The sequence below is a fragment of the Thermobia domestica genome, chromosome 7 (genome assembly GCF_964235325.1).
Source record: "Thermobia domestica chromosome 7, izTheDome1.hap1.1, whole genome shotgun sequence".
NCBI classification, from domain to species: Eukaryota; Metazoa; Arthropoda; class Insecta; order Zygentoma; family Lepismatidae; genus Thermobia; species Thermobia domestica.
In genome coordinates, this window is record NC_137460.1 from 23,833,992 (window position 1) to 23,850,934 (window position 16,943).

The following is a 16,943-nucleotide window of genomic DNA, read 5'->3' on the forward strand; positions in this document are numbered from 1 at the left end:
TTTGTTTCAGATCTCTGCCTTAAAACAGGGGCAGGGGTCCACAGAGGTATTAGTTTTTTTTTTTTTTTTTTTTTTTAATATTTTTAACAGAAAATTCATTTTTTCGTGATTTACCCGCCCCAGATACATGATGGAGACATTTGAAGGGACACGTTTGAAAATTTGTTTTATTCTGAAGAGAATAATGTACAAATAATGATCCTAGGATAAATAGGGATGTCTGAGGAAATTTTTATATTACATCCGGGTCATCGTGGGAATGTTCTTAGCTCATTGTTAAATAATTTCCTCACCCTTACTACTCAAGGTAGAAGCTTGAAATTTTGTACATACATTCAGTACACCCCTTAGTATTTCCCAGTTGATTTTGAGATCTGTGCGTTAACACAGGGGAATAAAGAGGGGATTAAATTTTTTAAAAAAAAGTAAAAAAAAAAAATGCCGATTATTCTAAAAATTTCCCGCTTCAGGGACATGATAGGGAAATGTGAATATTACCGTTTCAAAAACTGTTCTTTTCTAAAAAGAGTGATGTGTGTACCATGATCCTAGGATAAATAGGGATGATGCTGTAGCTGCTTGACTGAAAGTCTATAATTTACGTTTAAAAAGAGCCATAATTTAAAAGGGTTAAGAAACATTGTTTGGGATTGATATAGGTTAACGATTGGGGATTATTCAAAATTCAACCCCAATACTTTCACTTAAATGGCATAATTAGCATTTAATACTAATTCCTAATGCTTTTTCTTCAGTTCGCGACTTGCATTATACGAGGAGAAAGATTTTATTTAAATCAAAAAAATCGATTTAAATCAAAAAAATCAACAAAAATGATTTTTTTGAAAAAAAATCATGATTTTTTTCCACCCTGTGCACAACACGGGCAAGCATGGGAGCAATTATATTTTAATTTATGCATAAATTGAAGTTTTAATGGAAAGAGTTGCAGATTGATAAATCTTGCGTGATAAAATACACACAAAAATTTAGCAGTGAATCTAACTTTTTATTCTATTCATAAAAAAAAGGTAGCATCGTCTTGGCTGACTAATTTTCCGGGCTATTTATTCCCCGCCTCTTAATTTGCTGTAATTCCAACATTTAACTTTATAACTAAACGATGTAACTATTCCTTTGCTATAATAACTGAAGTCCCGTCATGTTGATGTCCTTTCAAGTTGGTGTGGAACACTAGATTTGCTTAGTAGCTCCTCTTAGTTTTGGTGTTACTGACGACGACCAATTTGAATCATAACTAACAACGGTTGAAAGTATGATAGGAGGAACAAAAAAAAAAAAAAAGTAACAACTAAGAAAAAGAAATAGAAGAGTAGAATGGACGAAAGAAAGAAACAAAGAACGCAGTTCTTACATGGAATGGAATGCAGTATTATTTCTGAACAAAGAGCATAAGAAAATAAAAAAGTCAATGAAATTCTTAGAAATGCTAAGAAGGATTATTGTTGTACGTGAAATGTGAAAAACTCACAAATTTATTTGGGGGGGGGGGGAGGAATTGAGCCCGATAGCCCCTAAATACGCCACTGCTAACCATACTGCCCTATGCGTATACATTTATCAGACATCCTGTAGTGATCTCTACTTGTCTGGTCAGATTTGTCCAATTTACCGTGTTATTCCGATGGAATAGAGTTATTTATAATCATGGATTTTTTTTTTTTTTTTTGTACGAAGAAAACCTTAACATCGGGTATGAATGACGTCATTTGATCTTCTGGCAGACGTTGTATTGAGCAAATAAAACTTATTGCTTTAGAAACCAGAGATGTAAAATATAGCCCAAATGTTCTACCCTTTCTAAACATTTATTTGAGGCAAAACATAGCATCGAAGAGATTCCGGTACTATAATGGAACAGAGACAGTACATTCGCAGAAACAAGCCGATTCTTAATAATAAATCCTTTAGTCTGTTTGCCTGCATGTCTTGCGCGTTTCTTTTGTTATGAATATGTGAAAAGAGCCCTTCTTCTGTTTTGCTGTATTGGCTCTGTGATGTAGTCTTCGTGTATAGTTTTTCTTCTAGGTGAGAAGGTTTTTCCAGTGTGAAACCGAAAAGATGTCGTAATATATTGATCACCAGTACTGAAAACTAAGTTATTTTATTTAAATTTATACTCAGTATCATTACAATTTTCTTAACGTCATTGTAAATTAAGAAAATGGTTATACGTATTCATCCTGAAGAAAAGGGGGAGGGGTAAAAACAAGCGATACTTACTTTTGCCCAATAGTATAAAAATCATCTATAAACAGTTGCGTCAGGTTTTTCGTACACTTGTGCACTTCTTTTGCAAGGGTACTATATCTTACAAGGTACATTCGTGAAGTGTCGTCTCGGGCTTCGTGTAAAATTGGTTCAAATGCAAAGGTCTTTGCGGCCAAATGTACATTGTTCTAATTTTAGCGGCCTATGTCGGTAATTTGTGTATTTATGGGCCTCCATACATCCGGAATTCAATGTATAACTACTATAACGTTCGGACACAAAATTGCTTTATTATTATTATTATTATTATTATTATTATTATTATTATTATTATTATTATTATTATTATTATTATTATTATTATTATTATTATAAACTAAATATGAATGTGGGCATATACAAAACAAATTGGATTAAGAACTGTTCTGACACATGTTACACACCCCGGCCGCCATCTTTGATCCTCCATATTGGATTCAACTTTCGGTTTTACAAATGAGAATAGGCGCAAGTCTTACATCAAATTTATGTACAGTTTTCTCGGAAATTCACTGGTGTAGTAAGTTTTACCGTATTTTGAACCGTTTGCAAAGTTTTGCGTGTTAAATGTCAGGCACGTCACGAACATTGAACCAAATAGAAAGTTGTGAAGGGCCCCGAATGTATATGTAACCTTTTATGTAATTCATCGTTGACTAAATATTCTCTGGACGTACATACAGATACACAGACGTTAATACGGAAATGATAGGTCTTCACCCAAATCTGCTCATAAACGATTTTGTGAGTGAGTTGTGTTCGATCATATTTGTATAGACCCCCAGATCCGTAATGTTATCAATCTGCACGCACTTATCCATAATCAGTTTAGTGCTCCAATATTCAACAACATGATTAGGCACACCTGGAAAAAAGATGCATTTCCCGTTACTTGTCATTTCTTTGATGTACCCGACAATGTTCTCTGGCAAACTGAAAATTCGAGTTACTTATCTCTCAAGTGCACAATGACTCATTCATCCAATGTGCTTACTGTCGTGTATATTTATACTTACAGGATTGGTTCATGAAGTCTCATCAGCATTTATATATTTCCCTGTATGGGCTGCAGCAATTAGCACAATACACAACGGCCCAGTGCAATTTTTTATTTGGTTCAATATTCGTGAAGTGTGTGACATTTACCACGCAATACCTTGCAAACGGTTCAAAATACGGTAAAAAACATTACACCAGTAAATTTCCGAGAAAATTGTTCATGAATTTGATGTATGACTTGCACCCATTCCCATTTGAAAAACCGAAAGTTGAATCCAATATGGCGAATCCAAGGTGGCGGCTGGGATGTGTAACATGTCTCAGAGAAACAGTATTTAATCCAATTTGTTTTGTATATGATCACATTCATGTTTAGCTACATCTAAAGAAATTAAAAGCAATTGTGTGTCCGAGCGTTGTAATAGTATATGATTGAATTCCGGATGGATGAAGGTCCATAAATATGCAAATTACCTATATGGGGGCGCTAAAATTAGTACAAAGTACACTTATGTCCAAAATGAATGTCGAATGTCTATAACTGTCTTCTTGTAAGAATATAATTTCATAATGATTTTGCAGGCTACTTTTAATACTGATGCCATATGTATAATCGGGAACTGTATATTTGTGGTAAATTTCATAGGAAAAGAATTATAAACATGTAAATTAGAATGAGTAAAACAAAATGTTGCTAAATGGACAATAAATTTTTATTTTCGTTTTATTATTCTTATTTACTGCTCTTTTGACATGAAATTTGCCACATATATATGTTTGCCGATTATACACATACTAACATTATAAGAAATACCGGGCGAATTCGTTATCAAATTATATTCCTACAACAACATTTATAGACATGCGACAATAATTTTGGACATGAGTGTACATTGGGCTGCGAAGAACTTTGCATTGGAATCAATTTTACATGAATCCTGAGGGGACACTTCGCGAATGTACCTTGTTAGATATTTAATGTATGCACCAGGTTTCCCATATAAATGAAATTCCATTAGAGACTATATTTTAGTTTGTATTCCGTTATTTGGTGTGTGGGGTCGTTGGTTCGATCCCATACTATATGAGTTTATGATGAATAAGATTGTATTCATGGGTTTTCTCCCGTTTCCTCCCACATTCTCATTCCATTGTTTGTTTTATAATTGTTTACTTATATTAGTCATCCGTCTTCCTTTAGTCTACAGGGTATAATTGAGGGATGAAAAACTGATAAATTATTTCTTGCCTTATCCCTTTATTTTCCGTAATGTAAACAATGGAATTGCTTTTTTTCTTTTATCTATTGTCCAGAATAAAAGTTATTCCAGTGAGTGGTTCTAAATGAATAATACATATTGTATTTTGTTTTACAGAGAAAAGCCGCAGATGTGAGAGCTCGACGTTCCGATTTGAAGAAGATAGAAGATCTAGGAGCTATTCTGGAAGAGCATCTGATTTTGGATAACCGATATACAGAACACAGGTACTATTTTTCTGCTGAGTATTAATAAATGAAAGCATATTATCTCTTAAACTTAAGTATTCGTTTGGTTTTAAATACTTGGTGCAAAAAGAGACTTACGAACGTATTGTAATAATAAGTATATTGTGGTCGTAAGCTGTTCAGAGAGATTAATAGTTGAGAAATATATTCAAAGATGAAGTCTTTCTCTCTTAAGACTAGAATATAGAAATTAATTCTACAGGACTTCCTTCCAGCTATAGTTATTTATTTAGTTATCTTAATTCCATTTTGTTACATGCGAGGTGCTATCCAAAATATCCCAGAATGTCATTGTAGAAATCAAAAAAACTATATTTACGTCTTAATGTCCTCCGTCACCTTCAAAGTGCTTTGGCTTATGTGCAACGATCGCAGCGTTGTTCTCACTTTTGGGAGCACTCCTGGAAGTCCTCAGGGTGAAGGGTGTTCAGGGCCCGTTGCGATTCCACTTTGATGCCTTCAATGCAGTCAAAACGTTGCCCTTTCAACGCGAGTTTCATTTTCGTGAACAGATAGAAGTCGCACACGGGCCAGGTCAGGGGAGTAGGGAGGGTGGAGAACTGTTGCATGTTGTTTTTGTCCAGGACTTCCCTCACAACGAGCGAGGTGTGTGTGTGTGTGCGAGGGCGTTGTCATGGTGCAGCAACTAGTCTTTCGTTTGTCACAGATCTGGTCGTTTGCGCCGAACATCTTCCCTTAGCCTCTTCTAAACCGCGCAGTGAAACTTCCCGTTGACATTCTGACCAGGAGGAACAAACTCCTTTGCACAATTCCTCGAATGTCGAAAACAAATGATCAACATTGATTTGATGTTGCTGCGAACTTGAGTTTTTTTCGGCTTTGAAGAGGATGGCGTCTTCCATTGAGATGATTACTGCTTTCTTTCCGGGTCATAGCCACCAAGGATTTATCATCTGTAATGACTCTGGATAAGAAGTTTCTACACTTTCGAACTCTGTTGCAGCTCAGTGCACGTCTGAACCTTGAGATTGTTTGGTCGATGCCGAGAAGGCGAGAGACAAACTTTGCTGCAATTCGTCTCATGTTCAATTCATCGGATAGAATTCGTTAACATGTGCCGTACGACAGTTGAAGTCTGTTACAAATATCGTGAATTGTCTACCTTCTGTCTTCGTGAATCACATAACGCACTTTCATGATCATTTCGGTTGTTGTGCAAGTTGGTGGTCGACCAGAATGTTTGTCATCTTTCACAGATTCGCGGCCTTCTTTGAAACACTTGAACCACTCAAATGTTCTTGCTTGATTCAGTGCACTCTCATCAAGTTCCTCTTTCAGCATGCAGTGGGTTTCGGCTGCAGTTTTCTTCTTCAACTTGACACAGAACTTGATGCAAATCCGGTGCTCCGTAACGTCAGCCATTTGACAAATCGCAGAAGCACTGAAACACGTCCTAACACGCACAACTACATTTCACAACTGAATGCGCCAAAGATGACGCAACTTTGTGGCGCAGTAGTAAATACATGTACCTCGAGACATCTAGGGGCCGAATGTCGTCCTGCTATTGGTTTGCCCAGTAAAAAAAGATATTTTGGGTAGCACCTCGTATGTATGTTAATCCGTATTTCTTGAAGTTCCCCGTGGCTAAACGGTTAGCGTACGCGCCTTTGGTTCCCGGCAGGAGTTCATGTAGTTCGGAATCCACGTTAAACTGTAGGTCCACGTCTCATATATAGCCTCGCTGCTGAAAGGGACGCTAAAACTAAAAATGAAATAAAGTCCTAATTCGTATTTCTTGTCTGCAATACTTCTATATTTCTTTTACATCATTTGATAAATATTTTTCATTAATTTATAATTATTGCTATCTTTTAGCCCTGTTCTGGATTAATGCATAATAAACATAATTACATTTACTTATAAAATCTTACTTTTTGAGTTCCAAAATCTTGTATTCATTTTGGAACTAAGGAAAGCTCTTTTCTTTCTTCATTTGTCTTCAAGTGTATCTACACTATGTGATCAAAAGTATCCGGACACCTGGCTGAAAATGACTTACAAGTTCGTAGCACCCTCCAGCGGTACTGCTAAAATTCAATATGGTGTTGGCCCACCCTTAGCCTTGACAGCTTTCACTCTCGCAGGCATACTTACAATCAGGTGCTGGAAGGTTTCTTGGGGAATGGCAGTCCATTCTTCGCGGAGTGCTGAGCTGACGAGAGGTATCGATGTAGGTCGGTGAGGCCTTGCTCGAAGTCGGTGTTCCAAAACATCCCAAACGTGTCTTATAGGATTCAAGTCAGGTCTCTGTGCAGGCCAGTCCATTACAGGGATGTTATGGTCGTGTAACCACTCCGCCACAGGCCGTGAAGTATGAACAGGTGCTCGATCGTGTTGAAAAATGCAATCCCCATCCCCGAATTGCTCTCCAACAGTGGGAAGCAAGAAGGTGCTTAAAACATCAATGTAGGCCTGCGCTGTGAGAGTGCCACGTAAAACAACAAGGGGTGCAAGCCCCCTCCAAGAAAAACACCACCACACCATAACACCACCAGCTCCGAATTTTACTGTTGGCACTACACACGCAGACAGATGACGTTCACCGGGCATTCGCCAAACCCACACCCTGCCATCGGATTGCCATATTGTGTACCGTGATTCGTCACTGCACATAACGTTTTTCCACTGTTCAATCGTCCAATGTTTACGCTCCTTAACACCAAGCGAGGCGTCGTTTGGCATTTACCTGCGCGATGTGTAGCTTATGAGCAGCCGCTCGACCATGAAATCCAAGTTTTCTCACCTCTCGCCTAACTGTCTTAGTACTTGGAGTGGATCCTGATGCAGTTTGGAATTCCTGTGTGATGGTCTGGATAGATGTCTGCCTATTACATTTTACGACCCTCTTCAACTGTCGGCGGTCTCTGTCAGTCAACAGACGAGGTCGGCCTGTACGCTTTTGTGCTGTACGTGTCCCTTCATGTTTCCACTTCACTGTCACATCAGACACAGTGGACCTAGGGATGTTTAGGAGTGTGGAAGTTTCGCGTACAGACTTCTGACACAAGTGACACCCAATCACCTGACCACGTTCGAAGTCCGTGAGTTCCGCGGAGCGCCCCATTCTGCTTTCTCACGATGTCTAATGACTACTGAGGTCGCTGATAATGAGTACCTGGCATTAGGTGGCAGCACAATGCACCTAATATGAAAAACGTATGTTTTGGGGGTGTCCGGATACTTTTGATCACATAGTGGATTAGTTCCGTCTGAAGGGCTTATTTCCGATTCCTCGCAGTATAGTGGCTCAGATTCCACCTTAAACTGTAGCTTATGTCTCATATAGCCTCGGTGCTAAAGAGGAATGGTAAACTCCAACAACTTTTACTTCATTGACTTCTCTCAAGGGAGCGGTTCAATAGTTTAAGAAGGGGAACTGGATTCTTGGATAATAAAGCTTCAGTTTTACAACCTATAGAGCGAATGAGTTTAAAGAATAAGTAAAAAATACGTAAGATAGCAATAATACTACACAATTTCCACGTTTCCCATTTGAAATCTTTTCTGCTGTCTCCATATTAGGACGTTTTAATTCTCTTATTAGTATTTACAATTTGAAAATATGGAGAAACGACAATATTAAAATTTGAAAATTTAGGTAATGGTATTGTATTATGATAGAAGTCAAACATTGTTGGTATATGAAATATCTTCGAACATCGTTGTAAAATGGAAGATCCACAAATAAAATTCTATTCTAGATAGTTTTTCCATTTTCTGAAGCATGATTTTCTGTGTAGATACGTTTCTGTAACACTACTCTGTTAAAATACGCAAGTTTGTTAAAATACGATTCGCTGAGTTGATTCTTCCACCGTTGTCTGCTGTTTTCAATACTTAAAGCGGTATAATTTATTAGTTTCCACCTGAAGTCGCATGCCAAATTCCCAAGTAGAATCTGCTGTAAAGATACTTTTCTCAAGTATAGTAAGTTGAAAATATCTTGAACCCAAATATTAGTTGAACTCTTTCTCATTTATTTATGCACATACAGTGCTAACACATCATCACTAAATAAATCTTACTAAATCAAGCTGCTGAGGCTATGAAACTTATACCTAGATTATTATATTATATAGAGTATGTAACACAGCATATCAACTATTATACCATATAAAAACACCCGACAGTTGGTCAGTTCCTATTTTGCACAGCCCCCACAGAAACATTCCTTGATTTGAAGTGACAATAAAATCAAAGTTGGAATATTCTTTCTAACTTTATAGATATAGTTTCAGCAACTCGTCAGGTTTCATGTGGTATCAGTTCATTAGAAACACACTATGTGCACCCCACGTATTACCCTGCGAACGTCGATGTGATGACCTGTTTGTTTGACACGATCATCAACTTGATTCGAGACTGGTGATCGGTCTCAATGCCCCTTTCTCTGGTCATAGATGCCTCAACCAAATTGTTATACCACTTCAAAATTATCTTGTTTGCAGGTGAGTTATGCTTGAAAGTACGCTGCACCAACACGACAACTTTTTGTTGAATAAAATCCTACCACATAGCTGCGTTGCTGTCCGGTGAGTGCCATTTCCAAGTTGGTTTCACTGCCTTCTAGTGATACAAGGATTCTGCGATGTTTTGAGTTAATGTATTCACCGACACCTTATTTTTAACGTATTCCAATAAGTTCTAATTTTATAGCAACTTCTAATGAATGATTGCTTTTGTGGGAACTCTGTATTACCTTGTATAAACATTTTTCATCCAGTCTAATATTGCAGTAATATTCATCACTTAATAAACGTCTTGGAGCGTTGGCTTCTTTCTTTCTTCTTTCCTTTTCTTTTCTTTTTTCTTTTCTTTTCTTTTCTTTCTTTTCTTTTTTTTTAACTAGGGTGTATAAACATTTTTCATCCAGTCTAATATTGCAGTAATATTCATCACCTAATAAACGTCTTGGAGCGTTGGCTTCTTTCTTTCTTCTTTTTTTTCTTTCTTTTCTTTTTTTAACTAGGGTTGCCAAATTGTTTCACCGAACATGGTTAATGAATCGAATAATCTAAGAAGCAGGGGAAAATCAGGAGACCCGTTGACGTGTAACGAACAATGATTTATTTGTGTTTGTTTGTTTCGAGTTTAACGTCCATTTCCAGTACAAGACTATATGAAATTTGAATCTATAGTTTAACATAGACCATCAGCTTCTACCAGGAATTGAATCTTAAGTGCTAACCGTGTAGCCACGAGAAATCTTGGAGAATATATGAGACGTGGGAGTTCAGCGTAACGTGGAATCTCTTACCAAGAATGAACAGACAAGAACACTGATGCTTTCTCGGATAACACTGGCGTTAGGTAGATGACTTAATATACACACTTGGAGGATATACACATTTACCAAATTATAATAAAATATTTTTTTCCTTGTAGCACTGTTGGTTTGGCCCAACAATGGGATCAGTTGGACCAATTGGGAATGAGAATGCAGCATAATCTCGAGCAGCAGATCCAGGCCCGAAACCAGTCCGGTGTAAGCGAAGATGCTCTGAAGGAGTTCTCGATGATGTTCAAGCACTTCGACAAGGATAAGACTGGTCGGCTTAATCACCAGGAATTTAAGTCTTGCCTTCGAGCTTTGGGTTATGATCTTCCAATGGTTGAAGAAGGACAACCCGATCCTGAGTTCGAGGCTATACTAGGTATGTATCGTTGTTGGCTGATTTAGTCGGAGCATCGTATATTATTTAGCTATTTTTAGAATGTCTAAATTATTCTTGAAAAAGGATTATTGACTATGTTAAAGAGTAGTAGGGGACGCTTCTGGAGCGCATGGTCATAAGTAGAAATCAGATCTTAAGCATAATATCAGTTTCTTGATGCAAGAGACTTGTAAAAATGAATACGCAGAAATTCATACGGGAGGGGACTATGCTTGAATTTCAGTTAAATTTGTTTTGCCTAAATTATAGCGTAAATATCTTTTTTTCAAAATCATTACTACGTAGATATTTTTCAGCAAGGATTTCTGTCACTTCCGAGAAATTTAAAAATAACAGTGGGCGAGTTATTGTGGCTAATAACTTTTTCAAATTAAAAAGAATTAGATAAGTGATCAAAGATGAAAGTGACCAATCCGCATGTTCTTACGAGTTTCAGATATGTTCCAGGTACATCCATGAAAATAGTATGTTCCATGCGTGACATTTTTTAAAAATAAAATTCTGTTGTATGATCTAAGATATAATTGTCATTGAAAACTTATAGACAGAAAAGAAAACGTAGCTATCAACTGAAATCGTAATTAATTATTCTTTTTAATGGTCTACTAAAATGCATTATATTAAAATATAATTTATCTGTTCATTCAAAATGGTCAATAATTGCTTTCTTCGGGTTGCTGTATGTAACACGCTCAAAAACTTTGGATTTGTTGTGCCAAGTGATAAAATACTGTATTAGACATACATGGGAAAATTCCGTGCTGCTTTCTTTAGAAGTCCTTCACAAATAACGACCAGGTAGTGTATATATTATTTGAACACTACGCGAGCCACGGTGGCTCAGTGGTAGAGTGTTCATCTCGGGCGCATGGGGCCCCTGATTCGATTCCAGCTTGCGCCAAGTGAACTTTGTGGTGGACAAAACCGTGTGCGTGGGTTTTCTCGGGGTTCTCCCGTTTCCCGTCGGCATCCCACTTTCTTCATTCCACCATTTCATTCATTTCTCATCATCACCATCTCTTTTACCCTAGCCGGCATAACCGTGGGACGTACAACTCGTTTCATTTTTTGAACACTACGCGTGGCTTAATTTTAGTTTTTGAATGTTATTGGATGTTAGATTTGAGACAACTTCGTTAAAATTAAGACTTTAGTACCTATTTATTTTCTGTCTAGTTTTCATATTTTTTACTGCTCAGTAATCATATCTTACGAGGCACGTCCAGAAAGTAAGTTCCGTTTGGTAATAAAATTAAATTGTGTACAGATACAGAAAAATTATTTATTGCGCAAAATTCTACAACTCTCAAACTACTTTTCCACATAACTGCCGAAATTTTGCAGGCATTTGTCATAGCGTGGCACAAGGTTTTGTATACCTTCTTCATAGAAGTTTGCCGCCTGTGTCTTCAACCAGTTGGAAACAGTTTCTTTCAGCTCGTCGTCATTGTTGAAGTGTTGACTGCCAAGGAAAGACTTGAGATGTAAGAACAGATGAAAGTCGCTAGGAGCGAGGTCAGGCATTCAGAAAACGAATCACCGCTCTGATTTCACAAGCGGCGGGATTTTCAGTCAACATCGACATGGTAAACAAGCACAACAAAGCGTACGTGACTGACAGCGATCTCCAAATGGCGCACGTTTCTTCTTCTTGATACAGAGCGTCTACCGCGCATGTGCGGAACTGCGATCGCAGCGCTGCAGCGGAGATAAATTGAAACGGAACTTACTTTCTGGACGTGCTATGTATGTTCATGAGTTTGAATCCTAGTCGCAGTGTGTGATGGGTAAATACTACATGTGGAGAAGGTTATCTTGGAAACAGAGTCGTTATGTATTTGTTCAGTATTTTCCTATTTCTTTCTTTCCAGATGTAGTTGATCCGAACCGAGATGGCTACGTGTCTCTACAAGAGTATATGGCATTTATGATTAGCAAAGAAACAGAAAATGTCCAGAGTTCGGAGGAAATAGAGAATGCGTTCAGAGCTATTACAGCGGGAGACAGACCATACGTAACAAAGGAGGAGCTGTACGCCGTAAGTAAATTCTTCTACTCTTTTGCATTACATCATTTGTTTGTTTACAAAGTGAAATAAAATGTGTCCGCTTGTCAAAGATTTGACCGTTCGAGTGGCATGTTTCATGTGTTAATAACTCCAACAAAACTGGGGGCCGTGGTGGCTCAGTGGTAGAGCATTCACCTCTGTTTCATTGGGTTCTTGGTTCGATCCCAGCTAGCGCCAAATGAACTTTCTGGTGGACAAACACCGTGAGCGTGAATTTTCTTGAAGTTCTCCCGTTTCCTCCCACTTTCTTCATTTTACCATTTCATTCATTTCTCATCATCGTCGTCTCCTTTAGCCTATCCGGGAAAACGGTGGGACGTAAAACTTAAAAGATTTCATTTCATTTTTTCCAGCAAAACTGGGGGTAAGATGAACTAATAACCTACTTTGCGTATTGGAAACTATGATAGTGCAGTGGTAGAGTGCTCACCTCTGGTGCGAAATATCCCTGGTTTGATCCCAGCCGTGTGAGCTTAATGGTGGACCATCGTATCCGTGGGTTTTCTCGAGATTTTCCCAAACTATCATTTCATCAATTATATCGTAATAATTCATTTTTCTTAATCCCATTACTTTTCGACTAAAAATTATAAACGGTGGACGTTAAATTAAAAGTTTAATTTTATTTATTGGAAACTGTGATTAAGTTAAAAATAAAACAAATCATCATTTCTTCTTAACCGTTGTAGAGTAGAAATTTGTCATTTTGTAGCTAAGAATTTTTAATACTATTTATGTTTTACAAATTTTTTTTCTTTCTCTATGGTTATAGCATCTAAAATGTAGGCTGAAGTTAAAACTAGGTTAAATTTTCTCCGTTGCATCGGAAATTATCAATAGTTATAGGATGTATGCACAGGGTATTTGTGGAATTCTACTTCGAACGTCTTTGTAGAAATTTTGAGGTTACATCCAAAAGAAAGTATAAAACCGAAGGAGAGTGTGATTGAATCTCTCTGATACAGGACAAGGTGGTGGGCGTACCTTTGTTTAATCATCGGGATTCGTAAGCCGTACAGGGAGTCCATAATGTCCTACAGAAACTTTTGTGTATATTTAGAGTAAGATTCGGATTTTTCTTTTTTGTGCTTGTTAAGGGTCATCGCCAAACCTCCAGCTGTGCACCGTTCGTGTCCAAATGGTGTCGCGGTTTTTTTTTTCTGAAATCTACAATTGCGTGCTGAGATGCTCGATCTGGCCATATTCAGAATTACTTCACTTCCTTTTCCCTTCAGATCGTCCAGATTAGCTGGTTTCTGTGCATACACCTGTCTCAACTGCCAATAATCACAGGGTGTTAAGTCTGGTGATTGTGCAGGTTAAGTGTTGATTCGCTTCGGCTAATCCATCTCTCTCGAAATTATTTATTATAGAATTTCCGAACCGCAAGTGCAAAATATGTCGAGGCCCCACCTTGTATGAAGACCTCATTAATGATGCGTAACATCTCAAATTCTGCCATAATGAATGTCTGTAGCATGTTGAGATAACCGTCACTGTTTACCATGTCCTCGAAGAAAAATGAACCAGTGGTGTGGACTATTAAAACCTCGTACCACACATTGAATTTCGAGTATTCCGCGCATTTACTTCGAACTGGTGTGCATTCCCCCCTTTTCCGAAATTGAGCAATTGTGCCTGTTCATTTTCCCCAAAACATAAACATGTGTAACCTAACACTTCCCCGTACCTGAGAACAGAATCCGAGATAGAAGGCCCCATCTCTTTATAAAATTGGTAGACATCGATTCACAAAGTTTCATTCTCAATCACAGTCTTCGTCCATCAGATAGTATAGATATATTAACTTGTAAGGACGGGCCTTCAATTTCTTACGTACGATCTTGTGTAACGTTGACCTCGGCATCCCCAGTTCCAAGCATCTTCGTTTAAGTGATTTGATTGTACTCCGCCCCACTCCCTCCTGCATTCCCTGAATCAGGTGGTCACTCGTTCCTGACTTGCCAATGCGTGGTAGATCTAACACACTTCCTGTAGTTTTGAACTTTTTATACATCATCTCTTGATATTTGTCACTGTTGGGAATGGTTTCCCGTGCCTTTTCTTGAAACTTTTTCCACACCGAAACGCAGGACTCCAACTTCGCAAAGTACAGCACATACTGTGCTTTTCTTGTGTTGGGCGCCATCTTGAGTCAGGTGATCACCAGTATAAGCATCATTGAGTAGAATGACTAAAATAAAACTTTCCTCCTTCTCACCTAAAATTTTTGTATCATGAACGTAATTATAGTAATTATTTACAATTCAGCTAATGTGGTGAAATCAAGCGCGATATGTAAGTTTCATAGGAATAATATTTACAATTACAATTTCTTTTGCAGAATCTCACGAAAGAGATGGCAGACTATTGTGTCGCAAGAATGAAGCCTTACGTGGATCCGAAGACGGAACGCCCAATACCAGGAGCATTGGATTATATCGAATTCACTCATACATTGTTTCAAAATTAGTATGTGGAGTCAATTGTAATCATATAGTAAGAATATCCAACATTAAAATATAAAACTTAATTTAATGTAAAATAAAGAAATTGTTGATGTATAGTTGTCTTTTAAATTTACTTTAATTAATGAATGTTTAAAAGACAGCTGTATAATCACTTTGGAGATTGTAAAAATACTCTCACCGAAATCTTAAAATCAGATTAGAAACTGTTTTGTATCAGTTAAATACAGTAAAACTTGTTACGTTGGGCACCTCGTGTCTAGTTTGGCTCTATATCTGTCAAACATAGTAGTAATCTTCTCTCATTACTCTGTGACATTTCGTGTGGAAACACGGAGGCTTATACTTGTTGTACTGTATTTATGAGGCAAAGCGCAATCGTTGATGTCAACAATTTCCGACACGTAAGATAATATACATACAGTAGAGAAACATACATGGATTATCTTATTCTACTCTTACTTCCCGTCCATAGATACAGTTAGAATTTGGAATTTTCAGAAGAACAAGCATATGTATTAATGTGTCTTTATCACATGTAAATGTAGCAGTCCAGCCCCAGCAGTGAGATGTGACGATTTTGAGTACTAGAAGCACAGCAATATATTAGCTTTATGAAATATTTAACCTGTTATTAAATCAGTTAATGCTTACAAACAAAAGTCCATTTATTGGCTTGTTTTGGTGGTATTATTTTGTGTAGTTGATGATATGGTTCGGGTTATTTTTATTAGTTTACTGGGTGCACAAAGTGTATCTTTCTAAAGCAACAGTCAGGGTTTACAGGTCATATTAAGCTTATAACAGCTACTTGCAAATACTCGGTGAAAGTATATTTACTGCTTCCCAAAAGTTGTAGAGGCCTTATTGTGAAGAATTGCTTTTAAAAAAATCAGCTCTTTTTGTTTGTCGATGTTTTAACTTATAACTTTCCAAAGAAATTTTTTTATTATTATTATTGCCGCCTCGTCTTTTTGCTTTGTAGTTCTTTTTTAATGGTATATTTAATTAGGAAACGAAATAGGCAGCTTTCTTGGTTGTCCTTTTAATTTTAAAAACAGGTAGCTTGCAAATGATTCATCGCAATTGTAAACAATCAGTAAAAAATTGCTTTCAATAAAATATATATTGTATTTTTGTTTATTTTTAAATATCCATTTTCCTAATCTTATTATTTTTTTTATCCATTTCAAAATAACATTAATTTTCGTCCTTTTGATTGTTCATTTTAAAAAAATCACGAAGTGTTTATACCGGGTATATTTTATAATAATACAGGGTGTTTCAAAATGAATATCGGGCTTTTAAGACTGTAATATTTATTACAATTATAATAATGCATCAAATGAAAGAGCAACGCTCGAATGCGCTTTCACGGTTTCCTCTATCTGCCGTTAGAAAGCGCTAGTAGCAAAGACGGCGAATAGTGAGCAGGAAGCTTTTTGTGGTTTATATTTTGCAGAGATGGATTTTACCTGGATACTGTTCGCCATGGGCAGTTCGCGCAATTTCTACGTAATCCAAAAACGGCAGGGACACGAACACAGAAACATCCAGGACAGTTAAAATTCCGACCTTGCTCTTCAGAGGGATTCGAACCACCAGTGGATTTCGCCTCATGATCCGAAGCCGAACGCCCGAGGCCACTTTTTTAACTTCCTGACTATTTTTTTCTATTTTAACCACTTCTCAGGACTACTAGACTCGACAGGGGCACGAACACACAAACATCGAGGACAGTTAAAATTCCACCCTTGCTACTACAGGGGGACTCGAACCCCCAATGGGCTATTGCCACCGGCCGCCACTAGACCGGCAGGGAGAACAAATCTAATGTATTTTGTAGTGTCTGAAGTTTAAGCCTATCTCACCCTGACGTAATAGGTCTATTGATTGTATGTTTATGTTCACCGTATTTGTTACTTTGAGGA

The 16,943-nt window shown here is 37.4% G+C and overlaps 1 protein-coding gene across 4 annotated transcripts in view; it reads left to right on the forward strand.

Moving 5' to 3' along the window:
• The window catches only part of alpha-Spec (alpha spectrin), a 164,881-nt gene extending 148,736 nt beyond the window's left edge, over nucleotides 1–16,145 (forward strand). For all 4 annotated transcript variants that reach the window (XM_081764258.1, XM_081764260.1, XM_081764261.1 and 1 more), the window contains 4 exons: nucleotides 4,647–4,756; nucleotides 10,187–10,455; nucleotides 12,348–12,514; nucleotides 14,889–16,145. In XM_081764258.1, coding sequence (XP_081620384.1) covers nucleotides 4,647–4,756; nucleotides 10,187–10,455; nucleotides 12,348–12,514; nucleotides 14,889–15,017 — 675 coding nt within the window. In that variant the 3' untranslated portion in view covers nucleotides 15,018–16,145. The remainder of the gene's footprint in view (nucleotides 1–4,646; nucleotides 4,757–10,186; nucleotides 10,456–12,347; nucleotides 12,515–14,888) is intronic.
• The last annotated feature ends 798 nt before the right edge of the window (nucleotides 16,146–16,943 follow it).